At 49.8% G+C, this 16,081-nt stretch overlaps 1 protein-coding gene and 1 pseudogene across 2 annotated transcripts; one reads left to right on the forward strand and one right to left on the reverse strand.

Annotated features, from left to right (window-relative positions):
- Positions 1-1,950: 1,950 nt before the first annotated feature.
- On the reverse strand, positions 1,951-12,031 carry ZDHHC19 (zDHHC palmitoyltransferase 19; the record flags this gene model as incomplete). Its single annotated transcript, XM_082839258.1, has 8 exons — positions 1,951-2,070; positions 2,705-2,909; positions 3,253-3,338; positions 9,266-9,371; positions 9,764-9,936; positions 10,767-10,906; positions 11,436-11,557; positions 11,907-12,031. The coding sequence occupies 8 exons, from the start codon at positions 12,029-12,031 to the stop codon at positions 1,951-1,953; spliced, it is 1,077 nt and encodes a 358-aa protein (XP_082695384.1).
- Positions 12,032-13,565: 1,534 nt separating this feature from the next.
- On the forward strand, positions 13,566-13,796 carry LOC309962658 (cyclin-dependent kinases regulatory subunit 2-like; annotated as a pseudogene). The gene has a single exon. The product of its transcript is annotated as a cyclin-dependent kinases regulatory subunit 2-like (transcript).
- The last annotated feature ends 2,285 nt before the right edge of the window (positions 13,797-16,081 follow it).

Here is a 16,081-nt window from a genome sequence, read left to right on the forward strand (position 1 = left end):
CCACCCCAGACTCTGTGGCCTGGCCTTCTCAGCGCCCTGTGGAGCTGGGGTTCTGGGCAGGCACCATTTGGGCACCCAGCCAGTTCCATGAATATCCCTCCATCCAGGCTTTGGCCCAGGTTCCTGAATCTTCTTCCTCTCTGGCGGAGGCCCAGACCACCCTGAGGACTCCCATTTGGGAGGAGGACTGAGGGCCTCTCCTCACGGCTGAGCAGCCTGGGCTGAGCTGAACACACACACAGAGGCCACTCACGCAGATCTGTGTAGCACATACACCCTGGGGTCTGGGGCTCAGAAAGTCTCATGCCCTCGTCCCCTCACCCTGTGACCATGGACTGTGGGCTTCCCAGACAGGAAAACCTGCTTCAGCTTTAGTTGTAAACGTGGCCCCAAGGATTTTAAATGTGGCCACTGAGGCCATTTACAACAAAGCTGAAACTGGGCTGCCTTTTTCTACGGCAGTGAGTACCTTGCATCCCTCCCCAGAACCCAAGGTTAACCCTGAGAGAGCTGAGAAAAGGCTTGAACCCCAAGGGGGGCTTGGGACTGGGGAGACCCTGGGACCAAGGCAAAGGAGGCAAGAAAGAACTGGAGTCCCTGGGTTGAATGAAGCTGGCCAGGAGCCGGAGAACCAGAGCCACAGGGGTGGGCGAGGCTGGGCCTGGGGCTGCCAAAGACAGGGCGGGAGGAAGAGGGAAGGGCAGCTTTGAAGGCGTCCCAGCATAGAGAGAAACAGAGCCGAATCCTGCATCGTAGGTCACCCACCTCCCCAGACCGGGCCCTCAACACACAAGCACATGTGCACACACAGACACACACCTTCACAGGCCCCCGGGGTGCTCATCTGACCCTTTGGTGGTGTCCTTCCCTCTCACCTTCACCGCACCCCACTTCACCTGGGTACACGGGGGAGAGGAAGCAGTGTGGTCAGTGTCCATCTTCACCTCCTAAGGCAGCAATTCGGTAACTTCAGGGTGGTAGGATCCCATGGAGCGCTTGACGGTAATTCAGGTTCAGATTCCTGTCCTCCCCCCACCCTGAGATTCTGAGCCCGTGGTCTGGGGCCCAGGTAATTCTGAGAAGGTGGTCCTTGGAGGGATGCTGAGTGGCCTGCTCGCTGTGTGGTGGAGAAAATCATCATAATCCTACTGGCTGCATTCATTGCGTGCCTACTGTGTACCTGGTGTTTCTCACGAACCACCTCGTTTCATCCTCTGACAGCCTTCCTGGAAGGTGCCATTATTTCCATTCCCCAAGTCACACTCTGGCCACTAGAGGAGCCACAGTTTGACTTGGTTCCCTCCATTCACCCCAACCTACCCACACACACAGACTCACAGAGCCTGGGATCCACGCCAGGGACAGGACCAGAACCAGCATCTGACTCCCCACAGCAGGAGGAAATGGCTGGGTGAGACCCACCTGCAGGAAAGTTGCAGGGTTGGTCTGTGACGGAGAATACTCCCACCCACCCACCCCACCCGGGATGAGGCAGGGGGACCAGCCCACCCGCGAGGCTCCAGGGGGCACGTCTGGACCGGGCCAGTCTTGGCGAATTCCCAGGTGGCGGGCGCCCCCTGCAGCCAGACAGGGGTGGTGCAGGGCAGAGGCGGGACTTCGGGCTCACACCCCGGCATTGCTGGGTTTTCTCTTCCATAGTCTCCAGCCGTCGCTGTGGCTGTTATGATTGCCCCATTTTAAGGATGAGAGCAAGGTTGAGTGTCTTGCCCGAGGTCGCAGAGGGCCCTGGCTCTTCCCTCCCAGGGGCTTCGTCCCAGCCCTTCAGAGCCCGCCTCATCCACACTCCCTCGCATCGAGGACAGGCAGTGCAGCAGGGCAGTTGTAGGAGGTTGGCAAAGGGTATTTAATGTGCTTTGGGGGGGGGGGTGGTCTCAGCACTCCCGCCAGGCGAGTGGGCAAGGGCAGGGCACAGAGGTCTCCACAAGGGGCTCAGGAGGTGAGGTTCGGCTGCGGGGGCTCCTGGCATCTCCCAGTGCGAAAGGTCAAGAGGTAGGCGGAGCCTCGTCTGGGGGCCTCTCGCAGCAGGGGCAGCACCGGGCTGGCGTGTAGCTAAACACACAGTGGGGGGGATGGGGGCTCTCCCTAAGCCCCGCCCCGCAGGCCACCCATTGGGGAGCAAGAAACTGTCCAGACTGTCACCCACCAACAGGCAGAGCAAAGGGAGTGGGATGGCACCCCAGAATGTCACTGCAGGGGCTCTGGAGGGGCTGTGGGTTACCCACCCCTACATCACTCTTAACGCTCCACTTCCACGTGGTTCATAGACTGGGCTTCAGAGTAGAAGGTGCCTTTAAGTAAAGGAATTCCCCCTCTCCCACCCCCGCCAATTATAAACCACTGGACTAGTCTCAATCCTCATAAATAGCTGAGGAAACTGAGGCCCAGAAAGCGTAAGTGACTGGTCCAAGGCCACCCAGCAAGTGAGTGGTGCGGCCTTTTCCCTTTGTGTCTCCAGGGACCCCTGGTGTGTTCTGGAGGCCTGTGACTCTACTGTCAACACTCTTCAGGCCTGTAATGCCCCTCTCTCGAGCTCTAAGTGCTCCGGCTTCAGGGCCAGCCCAACACTGGGGGGCTTCTCCCAACACCTGTACAATCTGCAGACGCCCCCTCCCAACACACACAGGCACACATGTATGCTGCACACACACACACACACACGCACACACACGCACACACTCCTCACCTCCTGGAGGGCTGCAGCCTCACCACTCCCTGGGGGCCCCTTGCCTGGTTGGTCGAGACCCAGAGGTTGGGACTGGGGGCCAGACCCAGGCCCAGGGAGGTCTGGGGGACTGTGCGCGGAGGGGCACATCGGGAAGTGAGGGTTCTTCCTGGGCACCCAATCAGGCCCCACCACTCTCTGCAGCCAGACGGCTTCGGCCATGTACCTGGGGAGCAACAAGCCAGATGCGAGTGGTTGTGGCCCTCCTGGCCTGGTCCCCCTCAGCCTGGGAGCACACAACCTGGGCATGGCCCTGCAGGGAGCTGTCACCAATCTCATCCAGGCTGCCATGCCCCTCTAACCCCATTTCTTGGAGCAAGAACCCACAGAGGCAAGGAAGGGGAAGCTCCAGAGACTCCCACAATGCCCTGGAGAAAACTCCAAAAGAAGGAGAATAGTGAGCGTAAGGTGCTGGGAGCTATGCTAAGGGGCCAGCGGAGACGCCCCAGCTTCACCCCGCCCCACCCGCGCCAGGGGCCACCGCTCAGGCCTCTGCTTTGCCAACTCACTTGGGTCCCAGCGGTGCACAAATTGTTAAATACCAGTTGCTGGCACAGCCGTGGTCGAAGGGGTTGTGTCCTTCCAGGTATCGGCACTGGGCGGGGGTGTGGGGGGTCGAGGACAGGAAGAAGAGCTCAGATCCAGCAGGACTGGGCAGGCCACCCCCACCGGCCCTCCCTGCACCGGTCAGCTCAGCCCAGGGCTGCAGCAAGACTCCAAGGACAGAGGAGCCAGGAGAGTCAGGCGCGGCGTCCCCAACCCACTTCTGAGCAGCTCTGGCACTGCACCCACCTCTCCTGCCTGCTCAGGGATCCCTCCCCATCACCTTGTATCCCCTTTCGCACTGTCCTCCCCCACTGTCTCATTTGGCCACACACATCCTCCTGCTACCTCCTTCCAGATCCTTTTGGATCTTCCTTTTGCTGATAAACTACTCCAAAGACAGTTCTCCACCCATGTTCCCTCAACTCCTCTACTTTCCCACATCTCATTCTTCCTCAAATTGTGCCTTCACTGAATTTCACTATCTGGAAGGACAGTTTGTGGTGCCTAATCCTATTTCCCTAAGCAAAATCACATGGCCTTGGAAATCTGGGCTGAAGCTCCTGAGCACCCAATGCTTGACCAATGTCAAGCCCAAAGGTCAAGTCCTCCCCTGGAAACTCTTGACCAGGTTTTCTCCTCCTCCCCTCCTTCTGCCCATCAGCCTCGCCCCCTCCTCCTTCCCAGCACGGGCTGAGTCTCACGGGGACCTCAAGAGCCTTAGCTACAAAGTGTTTGTCACGTCCTAAAGTGGCCCAAGAGCACCTCTGCCCACCACCAGCTCGCCTGTGTCCCATGCCCTTAACCATGGTGATTTTTTGAGTTCTCCCTACTTTAAGGTGTTTCAAGAACTTAAGGGAAACTGGCATTCTACTCTCAATTTTAATTAAATGGTTAGAAGAGTTTGATTAAACTTACAATCAGAATTTTAAATCTAGAGAAATAAATTTTGATTTATTAGATGTACACGAAGAATAGAAAAATGTTGATTGCTCAGTGCTTAAAGGGATGGGAATTGTTTAATGAATTCATAAGAACTGACTAATAAAGTAGAGCCCTTCCTCTCCCCATATGGGACCCTCATCCATGAATGGAATCCAACAGCTCGGAAGTTCCCAGACCGTCCTCTCTCACCGGCTTCAGGCCTGGTCTCCTGCTCCAGTTCTGTATCTCCAACGCCCTCATGCTCCACAGACCAAAACCAAAGTGGGCATCTACTCGCCCCATCTCCTGCCCAATTCCCTGCTGCCTCTGCTCTCTCTCCCCTTCTTCCCCAGGGATCGGGGAGTCAGACTTCTCTCTCTTTCTCTCTTTCCTTCTCTCCCAAAGCATTATGGATTCCTTTGTTTGTAGGTTCACTCATTTGTTCATAAATATTTGGGGACCTCAACACTGTTCCAGGCGTTGCTCTGGGGACTGAGGACACACCACAGACAACAAGGCCAGCCTTAACTTTCAGGGTGCTGAGGGCAGTTGGGGAGTGGTCAGGGCAGCACAGAGAGGGGATTGGTGAGAAGAGCAGGCCGCCCGGCCAACACTCCAAGGTGCAGGCAGGGAAGCAGCAGCCCAGGGCAGCAGAGAGAGCTGGACCCTGAGAGGCTGGGGAAGGGCCACAGCAGGTACGTTCTGTTTCAGATGCTGCTCTGTGCAGCCTGGAAAGATCAGTCTGAGGATTGCCCGCTGGCTTTGGCCACTTGGAGAGTGCAGCATCAGTATGACAGTGAGGACGGAGGCTGGGCTGAAGTGGGCTGAGGAAGGTGAAGAACGACGCTAGTGAGCACAGACAATGCTTTCAGGAAATCTGGTTGCGCTGGAGGGGGGAGTACAACAGGGGAGGCCTGCGATGTTAAGGGATGTTTGCTTTGTTTTTAAGATGTGAGAGACAAGAACATGTGTACTGATGATGGGAAGGAATGGCAATAATGATGACGTATGGGGCACTTACTCACACCAGCCACTGTTCCATGTATCTCACACACATTAACCCATGCTGTCCCCTTTTACGGATGGGGAAACTGAGGTACCAGATGGCTAAGTAACACAGCCAAGATCTCCCTGCTGGTGTGTTGTGAAGCTGTGATTTGAATTTATGTGGTCTGGCTCCAGAGCCCTCGTGATCTAAGCAAGTGGCCCAGCAGAAGTTGTGGTCAAGGGATGGAGGTAAGAAGGAAATAAAGTTGAGGTGTGTGAAGAATGCCTGAAATGGGTTCTGGTAATGGGAAAGAGCCCTGCCTGGTGAATCACAGAGTGCAGATCACATTTAGGTTTCTTAAGGCTGGAGATCCTGGATTAGGACAGCCCCATCTGAGCAGGGGAGGGAGGGCAGGCCTATGGCCTGACCTGGGCTAGAAGAACCACAGGATGTGGGAAGGGAGAATGCTGCCCAGGAGAGGCTGAAATGAGGGACTGAGGCTGGAGAGAGAAGACATGCAGACCACAGGGAGCTGATGAGTCAGGGCTGCACAGAGGAGTCACAGGTGGGCTGGGAACCAAATATGGGTGGGGTGGAGTGATTAAGTGGTGACTGGAAGGATGGGAAATGGTGGGCAAAGAGGGTTCCTCTGTCCTTTCAGCTGTCTCAAGGTCTCGGGCCCCTCCCTCATTGATGTGACCTACGACAGTCTTCCTAAAACATCCTTTAGCCAAGCCATTGCCATGTGGAAGGAATCCCATGGCAAGGGTGTTCACTTTTACCACTCCTAATCAACACAGTACTGAAAGTCCAAGACAGTGCAGTAAGAAAAGAAAAGGAAATAAAGCCATACACGTTGGAAAGGAAGAAATGAAACTGTCCTTTTCACAGATGACATGATTTTCTATGTAGAATCAACAAAAAAACTATTAGAACTAATAAGTGAGCCTAGAAAAATTGCAAGATTCAAGACTAATAAACAAAAATCCATTGTATTTTCTTATAATAAATGGAAATGAAATTTTTAAAAATTATAATAGCACACAAAAATGAAATACTTAGAAAAAATCTAACACAATGTAGTCAAGATCTACATGATGAAAACTGTAAGACATTAATGAAAGAAATCAAAGAAGCCCTAAATAAATGGAGAGTTATACTACTTTCATGGGTTCAAAAACTCAATATTGTTAAAATGTCCATTTTCAAAATTGATCTCTAGGTTCAACACAATCCAAATGAAAATCTCAGCAAACATTTTTTGCAGAAATTGACAAGCCGCTTCTAAAATTTATATGGAAAATCAAGGTAACTAGAATAGCCGACAGAACTTTGAAAAAGAACAAAGTTGAAGAACTCACACTGTATGATTTCAAGACAATATAAAGCTACTAAGCGAGGCAGTATGATACTGGTAAAAGGACAGAGAGTCCAGAAATACACCTACACCTCTATATTCAATTGATTTTTGACAAATGTTCAAAGGCAACTCAATGGAAGGATAGTCTTTTCAAAAAATGGTGAACAACCCATAAGCAAAAAAAAAAAAAACAAAAAAAACCCATAAGCAAAAAAAAAATCTTGACCCATACCTTGCATCATATACAAAATTTAACCCCAAATGAATCATAGTCCTAAATATAAAACCTAAAACTATAAAACTTCTAAAAGAAAACGTATGAGAAAAATCTTTGTGACCTTGGGTTAAGGAAAGATTTCTTAATTACACACCAAAAGCACAATCCATAAAAGATAAAACTGATAGAGGGACTTCCCTGGTGGTCCAGTAGCTAAGACTCTGTGCTCCCAATGCAGGGGGCCCAGGTTCAATACCTGGTCAGGGAACTAGATCACACATGCCGCAAATAAGAGTTCGCATGGTGCAACTAAAGATCCCATGTGCCACAAGTAAAAGATCCCATGTGCTGCAACTAAGATCTGGCAAAGCCAAATAAATAAATAAATAAAAATAATAATAAAAGGAAAATGTATTTAAAAAAGAAAAGAAAAAACTGATAACATACTTCAAAATTTAAAACTTCTGATCTTTGGAAGACACTGTTGAGAAAAATGAGATGACAAACCACAGACACGGAGAAAATATTTGCAAACCACATGTCTGAATCCTGAATAAATAAAGATTTCTTAAAACTCAATATTAAGAAAACTACCCAATTTTTCTAATGGGCAGAAGACTGGAACAGATATTTAATCTAAGACATACTACTGATGGTAAATAAGAACATGAAAAGATGTTCAAAATCATTAGTCATTAGGAAAATGCAAATTAAAACCACAATGAAATGTCACTACACATTTATTAGACTGTCTAAATTTTTTTAAAAACTGACAAAGCCAAATGTTAATGATGCAGAGCAACTGGAATTCTCATATATTCCTTACAGGAATGCAAAATGGTGCAGCCATTTTGGAAGACAATTTGGCAGTTTCTTATAAAGTTAAACATACAGTTACCATATGACCCAGCAATGCCAGCCTTAAGTATATACCCCCCCAAAAATGAAAACTTGTGTTCACATGCCTGTACACCAATGTTTATAGTGGCTTCATTTATAATCACCCCAAATTGGAAGCAACCCAAATATCCTTCAATTGGTGAATGGGTAAACAAGCTGTGGCACAGCTATATGATGGAATACCACACAGCAATAAAAAGGAGGAAACTCCTGATGTGGGCAACAACATGGATGAATCGCAAATGCATTATGCTAAGTGAAAGAAACCAGACTCAAAAAGCTATGATTACATTTATGTGAGATTCTGAAAAAGGAAAAACTATTGGGATAGAAAACAAATCAGTGGGGACTTCCCTGATGGCACAGTGGTTAAGAATCCGCCTGCCAATGCGGAGGACACAGGTTCGAGCCCTGGTCCGGGAGGATCCCACATGCCGCGGAACAACTAAGCCCGTGCGCCACAACTACTGAGCTTGCGCTCTAGAGCCCGCGAGCCACAGCTACTGAGCCCGTGTGCCACAACTACTGAAGTCTGCGCGCCCTAGAGCCCCTTCTCCACAAGAGAAGCCACCGCAATGAAAAGCCTGCGCACCGCACCGAAGAGTAGCCCCCGCTCCCCGCAACTAGAGAAAGTCCGCGGTGCAGCAACAAAGACCCAACGCAGCCAAAAATAAATAAATTTTAAAAAAAGAAAAGAAAACAAATCAGTGGTTGCCAGGGGCTGCAGATAGGGAAAGAAACTGACTCAAAAGGCCATGAGGGAATTTGGGGGTGGGGGGGTTGGGGTTGATGGAACTGTTCTAAATCTTGGTTATGGCGGTGGTTACAGGACTTATGAGTTGGTCAAAATTCACACAACTGTGCACGTAAAAGGGTAAGTTTTACTGTATGTAAAGAAAAAACCCTATCAAGGCTCCCGGGTTTCCACTGCACCAAGATTAAATTATCCACCTGACTTCTTTGCCTTTTAAATCTGGCCAATCCCAGGCAGACCACTTGCCCATGCCACAGCTGCTCCAAATAGAACTGTTTCCTCATCATCCTATCAACATTCCACAGGCCTTCAGGCTTCCCAGCTTTTCTAAAAGCTTTGCCCATCACTGCAATGCCCTTCCCTCGATTTATGCCCGTCCGAAACCACTAAGTGGCACGTCCTACCCTACACTGAAGTCCTCACTGAACTCTCAGTGCTCTCTCCGAGTCTGTGCTACACAACGTAGGCAGGCCCCTCTCCCAGAGTGTTCGCGGGTGTCTGGCGAGGGTTACTCTGATTTCCTGTTCCTTGTCAACGCAAGTGCAGGAGGCAGCCTTACTCACCTTCCCGCCCATAGCTCAAAAATGCGCACGCGCCTAGCACACAGTAGCGCACCTTCGACGCAGCGCACCCAGGAAGGAGAGTGACCACCGACCTCCAGGAGGACGTGAGATCTGAGCTGAATTTGGGTCTGGAAGGACTAATGAGGCACCTTCGAGAGAAGTCAGGCCATCAAGGACCAGGGCGTTGCAGAAAGCGGAAAGTGCGGAAGTCCCGAAGGGGCAAGGTGACCACCCACAGCCCGATATAGTGGAGCCCCGCTCGGCCCCACGTACCTTGCCCTCGTAGGAGCGCTCGGCCGCGCTCACCGACATGGCCTGGATCAGCAGCAGCAGGAAGAGTGGCACCAGGAAGCCGGCGGCGGGTACAGCCACCACGATGCTGCGCACCGGCTAAGGAACAGCGCCTCCGGCCAGTCCTCCTTGGCCCCGCCCTTCACCCACCCCGACCCCAAACTGCCCCGCCCACCCTCTCTCTGAGCTCTATCCCAGTGTAAACCTCACCTCACCCTGCTGTCCAGGCCCCTGTGCCACCTCTAGCACTTCCCCTCCTTGACCCTGCTAGATGCTCACCCCTTCGCAGTTCCTCCTATCCCCACCCACCTGCCCGACTCTACCCACCGTCACCTAGTCCCACACTGGTCCTCCCGAGCGGCTTCGCGGAAAACCCCGCCCACCACTACCTTTGCACCGCCCCCTCCCCGTGACCCCCCTCCTCCGCTGTCTCCGCCCTCCCCACAGCTCCCCTCGTGGGTACCGCAGCCCCTCAGATACGCAATAGCCTTGTCCATGGAGAAGGGCAGGTGGGTCGTGCGCACCAGGAAGATCAGACAGGTGACCAGCATGGCACCTGAGTAGAGGCATAGTGACAGGACGAGCAGCATAAAGAAGCGAAAGTTGCGGTGACCGATGCAGTTATTGACCCACTTGCAGTGGTGATCAAAGTCCTAGGTGAGAGGGAGAGGGGGACCTCGAGGACCCAACCTCTGACTCAGGCTCCATCGCCCCCAAATCTGAGGCCTTACCCCCACCCTCTAAGCCCTTGGCCTCATGCACTGGCTCCCATTCCTAGGGAGACACTGAGCCACAAAGTCCCTAACACTGCTGGCATTTCTGTGGTTAGAGCACCATACGGCTCTGTGGCTCACATAGTTTCATGTCAAGAGGCCTTTAGAGCCGGGGCCTGCTAGTCTTCTCTGGGACACATCCTGGTGTAACTTCAGGCAGGACATAGAATATCTCTGGGCCTCTGTTTTCTTATCCACCGGATGAGCCTAATAATAACATCCTTGCCCAGCCAGTCTCCCAGGGTTGTAAGGACCAGTTAAGACAGCACATTGGTAAACTGTTGCAGGCTGTGCACTTAGAGCCCAGGACACCAGGAGACCCTCTGGCCTGGACAGCCAGAAGAGGACAGGCAAAGTTCCCCTGGCCAGGCCTGCAACCTGCCTGAGGGCCTCAGGCATCTAGTGTCAGTGAGCCCTCGATAAGTCAGGGGTATCTTTCCTTCCCCTGGCCTGACCAGGCCCAGCATAGATGTGGATGCCCCTCTGCATGTCAGCACCAGTGCAAGAAAGGGCCAGCCTCCGAGGAAAGGTGCAGGCACAGTGGCAGTGACTTGTATGAGTGACCAAGAGTGACTGGGAATTACTGCCACCCTTGGTCTTAAGCAGTCCTGGAAGTAGTTTCACACTGACCACAGGCCCCCGTGTGAGTGGGCCTCCTGGTCCCCGGCAGGTGCTGGGAGGGTAGGTGGGCAGGTGAGAGGGGCACTTACCTCCACACAGATGTTGCACCAGGGGCAGTGGTAGGTCCGGGGCGGACGGTGGAAGCAGCACTTAGGGCACCACTGCAGGCGGAAGGCCCTGTGGTTCACCCATACCACATGCACCATCGTGGGGCCCTGTTCATTGGAGCCTGGCATGGGAAAGGGATTGAGCAGCAGCAAGAGGCCCTTCCGTCAGTCTGCTGCAGCAGAAGGGTGTGGGCACGCAGCCCCACAGCATCACTGGGCTCCAAGAAGGGTGGGGACCAGGTGGGCAGGGGAGTCCTTAGTCCCCACTGAGCAAGCTGGCCAAGCTTAGAGAGGCTGGCAGTCAAAGGGAAGGTGGGTTTCCAGCCCGAGGAGTTCTTTGAGAACTCAGGCCTTTGCCACTGTGAGCGATGCTTTAAGGAATCTGTGTGGTAGGAAGGAGGAAGAGAAAACTGAGTGGTTGTGAAGAGCTGGCTTCTCTACCCAGCCGACCCTAGCCCTCCCCTCCAAGGCTACTGGAAAACCTCCAAAGTTCTGTTTTTCCACACCTCCGTGGCTTGAGCACACGAGGACATGGGGTGAAGGGGTCCTGAGGCCCCAGGCGGGGAGATGGAAGGAGCACTTTAGGAGTCATCCCAGCAGGCAGGAGCCCTTCAGGTGCTGCCTCCTTCTCCCAGGGGGCCAATGTCTCACCTTGATGCAAGATGCCAGGGTCTGAGAAGTTGAGTGAAACGAGACTGAAGAAGGTGAGGATAAAGAGGAGGCCTGTGACGATGGGAAAGGCCCATTCCCCGTTCTGGGCCAGCCACCTGCAACTGAGACCAGAGCAGGAGTCAGCCCTGATCTGGGGTGGCCTGAAGCTCCCCCAGGACCCAGTCCACCGGGTCAGGACCCCCAGACCATAAATCCTGGTCTAAATATCCAGGCTAGTGACAGATCCATAGAAACTCCACCAAAGGTCATCGAGTATTACCAGCCACCCGCAGCTCCCAGGTGCACCAAGCACTCTGTACCTCTGTGCCTTCGCACGTTCAGTTCCCTCTGCCTAGAACCTCTTCCTTTCCCTGACCCCTCTTCTATACTCTCCCTGCCTCCATACTATCGTTATGTGTTTTCCTTTCTGTTGCTCTGTAAGAAACCTGTCAGCTTGTGTGGGAGACTTACGGGAATGCGAAGAAGAGGCCACTGAAAACGACCAGCAGCACCACGTTGAAGGCGGCAAATAGGCTCGGGAGGATCCAGGGCGGTGGGGCCTGAGGCGGGCTATGGGGCTCCTTCAAGAGCGGCATGGCTGGACCTCCCATGGCCCCAGGGGAGACTAGGGCCCCCAGGCTCCCTCCCCACTGCTGGCTCCAGGGGCCCCATGGCCACAGCAGCCTCAGAAGCCACAGCCCAGGGTGGAGGGAAAGAAGTCGCAGTGTGACATCACAGAGGCTGAGGAGAGTGGGGGCTAGGGGCCCTTCAGCAGCCCTGTCTGCCATCTGTGACCGTCACTTCCAACAGCAAACCATACCCCTACTTGTGCTGGGGACAGAGAGGTCCTGCCCCTGCGAGGTTCGAGACTATATGAGATTAGAGCAACACGTGGGGAGAAGCTGGGTGATACTACTCACCGTTTCAGGCTCAGTGCTAATCAAAGCAAACGGTGTTCATTGTTCTATCTCCATTTTTTCCTTGTTGTTGTTACAAAATTGCACTTTGGGGGAGGAGGCAGCTAACTCTTCCCTTGTTTCCAGGTTTGGCTTCACAACACAATTCTGGTCAATGAGACATAAGTGGATGTCTGAGCGTTTCTAGAAAGGCTTTTGCTTTCCTGATAAAAGGGGGAAAAGGCACAGTTGGTGCAGCTTTGCCCCTTTCTTCCTGTTTTGAACCTGGACGTGCTGGGCTTGGTCCACCTCGACCCATTAGGCAATAAGTCAACATGGGATACGAACAGAATGACAATAATGACACTGAGTCACTGCCCCAGCCTTGAACCGCCTCCCTCTGAGCTGTTTATTATGTGAGAAAATAACTGGGTTTTCTGTTACATACAACTGATATTTGTCATTTATTTTAGTCACTGAGCATCTGAACCCCTCTGTGTTTGGAGGATCCCTGAACTATAAGTCTTGATGAAGGGCAAAGACTTTCTCCATCCCAACTGAACCTGAAAATGCCAGATACTTGCATTCGAAGCCTCTCTTGCAGCTAACACACAGACCTGTGACTTGGGTGCCACCAATTAGCCTCAGATCTGCTACCACCAACCAACTGAGGAGTCCACTGAGATGCAGCAACTGTCCTTTTAAAACTTAGATCATGGCCTCCGATTAGAACCTTCCAACTGCTTCCCTGCCAACTCAGAGTAAAGTTCAAAGTCCTTACCATGGCCTTCAAGGCCCTCCCTGATCTGGCCCCACTAACTTTCTGACCTCATTTCCCAACATTCAGCCTCATACTCACTCCACACTCGCCAGGCACACTGGCCTCCATGCTGTTCCTCAAACACACGTGGTATAGTCCAGTCCTGGGTTCTTCACACTTGCTCTTCTCTTTCCCTGGAATTCTCTGCCACATATATTCACAGAACTTGTTCCCTCACTTCATTGTATTCTTTGTTCCAGCGGTGCCTTCTGCCGTTATCCACATGCCTGCATCTCCAACTGTTTCCCTACAATAGATTCCTAACAGTTGGATTTAGGGCCAATGAATACGAATATTGAAAACATATTTCAGAGTCGAGTCGTTGCCTTACCTGACTTGGACGTGTCTCTCGCCTGCGTCCACTCTTCGCGTCCTGTCATTCCAGTCTTGTGCTGCCCAGTGCCCGCCTGCAGGATGGCCCATGAGCAGATCTGCTACTCGGACAAATACTTCGATGAGCACCACGAGTGCTGGCGTGTCATGTTACCCGGAGAACTTTCCAAACATGTACCCTAAACCCATCTGATGTCTGAAGAGGAGTGGAGGAGACTTGGGAGTCTAGGCTGGGTTCATTACACGATTCATGAGCCAGAAGCACACTTTCTTCGCTTCATACGACCTCTTCCAAAAGGTCAACAAAAATGAAGTATATCTGGGGATCATCAATTAAATCTTTTTCAAATTTAATGTATATGTGTATATAAGGTAGTATTCAGTGAATACTTGGAAAATGTACAAATGTACAGATCGTTCATCCATGTCTCTGCATGAGCTCTATTCTTCACAGCAACAGAGCTCAGTTAAATGCAACTGCAGGTAGGTTAACTATAAGGTGGTTAAGATGAAATTTCTTCTAGCCAGTTTTTCTCTTAATATAAATGCCTGTTTGACTTTACCTGTTACTTTTGTTAAATTAAGTTTGTATGTCACATTTTAAGAAAATTTAAAATAAAACATATTTTACATAATTTACAAATGCTTTCTAGAGAGTTTGTGCACGTTTATACTATTATGACCATACCCATATCATAATACTAACACTATAATTAGGTATTAATGTAAAATAATTTCTCCAATTTTATAGATGACAAATGATAACTTGATCTTTTAATTTATATCTCCTTAAATTACTTATGAAATTTAATATTTATATATATCTATAGGTCATTTTATTGTAGTTTTGTGAATTGCCTGAACTCTTTTTCTTACTGTGGTAAATATACATAACATAAAACTTATGTTATGTATAAACCATCACTTCTATCCATTCCAGAACTTTTTCATCATCCCAAGTGGAAGCTCTGTACCATTAAACAGTAACTCCTCATTCCCTCTCTCCCCAGTTCCTGGTAACCACTGTTTTACTTCCTATCTCTATGAATTTGACTATTCTAGGCACCTCACGAAAGTGGAATCATACATCTGTCCTTTTGTATCTGCCTTATTCCACTTAGCATAATGTCCTCAAGGTTCATCCTTGAGCTTCAGCAGTCTTGGAAGTTGGTATGTTGTAGCATGTATCAGAATTTCCTGACTTTTTAAGACTGAACAATATTTAATTGTATGTATATGGCACATTTTGTTTATTCATTCATCCTAAATGTTGATGGACGTTTAGGCTGTTTCCACCTTTTGGCCATTGTGAATAATGTTGCTATGAACATGTGTGCACAAATGTTTATTCAGGTTCCTGCTTTCAATCTTTTGGGTCATATGGTAATTCTATGTTTAGTTTTTTGAGGAATTGCCATAGTATTTTCCATAGCAGCTGCATTATTTTACATTCCTGCTAACAATGGACAAGGGCTCCAATTTCTTCTCATTCTTGCTAACACTTTTTGTTTTCTTCTGTTTTTGTTTTTGTTTGTTTTTTTACAATATCTATCCTAATGGGTATGAAATGGTATCTCATTGTGCTTTTGATGGGAGTGTTGGGTTTTTCTTTCTGATTTGCAGGAGCTCTCTTATATTAAAAATTTTGGTTGTGTTTATTGCAAATATGTTCCCAATTATTGTTTGCCTTTTAATTTTGCATGCAATATTTAGTGTATAAAGTTTTTGTTGTTTTTATATAATCAAATCTATGGATCATTTCCTTAGCATCATCTTACCTTATTTCTATGTCTTTCCCCTCCTTCTATCTGATAAATATTTAACTATATTTAACTCCTTCTATCTGATAAATATTTAACTATATTTCTTGTTTTCTTTTTCATTTAACTCTTTAACCTACCTGAAATTAATGTAAGGGTAAGATACAAGGTAAAGGTCTATCTAATCGTGTATTTTCCCCATGTCTTTATAATCAGTTGTTCCAGCATCATTTATCAAATAAGCTTTCCTTTCCCTCTTACGACAGATACTAAGTTCTTCATGTGCACTAAGATCTGCGGGTAGCACTATGAGGTGCCTCCCAGAACCCCCTTCAGGAATGAAGATCTTATCCCCCCAGTGGCTAGAAAACAGCCTCAGCTTTGGGGATTGCCTCCCCTAAAGAAAATTGCCTCACCCAGGGTCCCACCTCCTTCCAGAGGCAGGTTGCATCCAAGGAGTGGTCCAACACGAGGTTATAAAGGCCCAGACACTTTGCCCCAGTGCAGGACAAATCCGAAGGGCCGTCCTAGCCTCCATGTGACCTTGCAGTTGGCTGAGGCTTTTATTAGGCCCTTACCACAAATTGACTTCTCCCTTTGCTCAGCCCTGCTTCCTTCCGTTTCCTTTCTTTCCCTTGCCTTCCACAGGTGTTGGTCCCAAAATCATCCCCTAATAAACACCCTATGTGCTAATCTCTAGAGTTTGTTTGTGGACTTTTTCTTTCATTGATTTATTGAATTTAGCACCCTGTATTTCAATGTTTGTAGTTTTAGAATTCAGGAGCCTTTTTGCGTTCTTAGTTGTCATCCCTAAACTTATGATGTTGTGTAGTAAAC

The sequence above is a fragment of the Leucopleurus acutus genome (genome assembly GCF_964270905.1).
Source record: "Leucopleurus acutus genome assembly, chromosome: 5".
In the NCBI taxonomy this organism is placed as follows: Eukaryota; Metazoa; Chordata; class Mammalia; order Artiodactyla; family Delphinidae; genus Leucopleurus; species Leucopleurus acutus.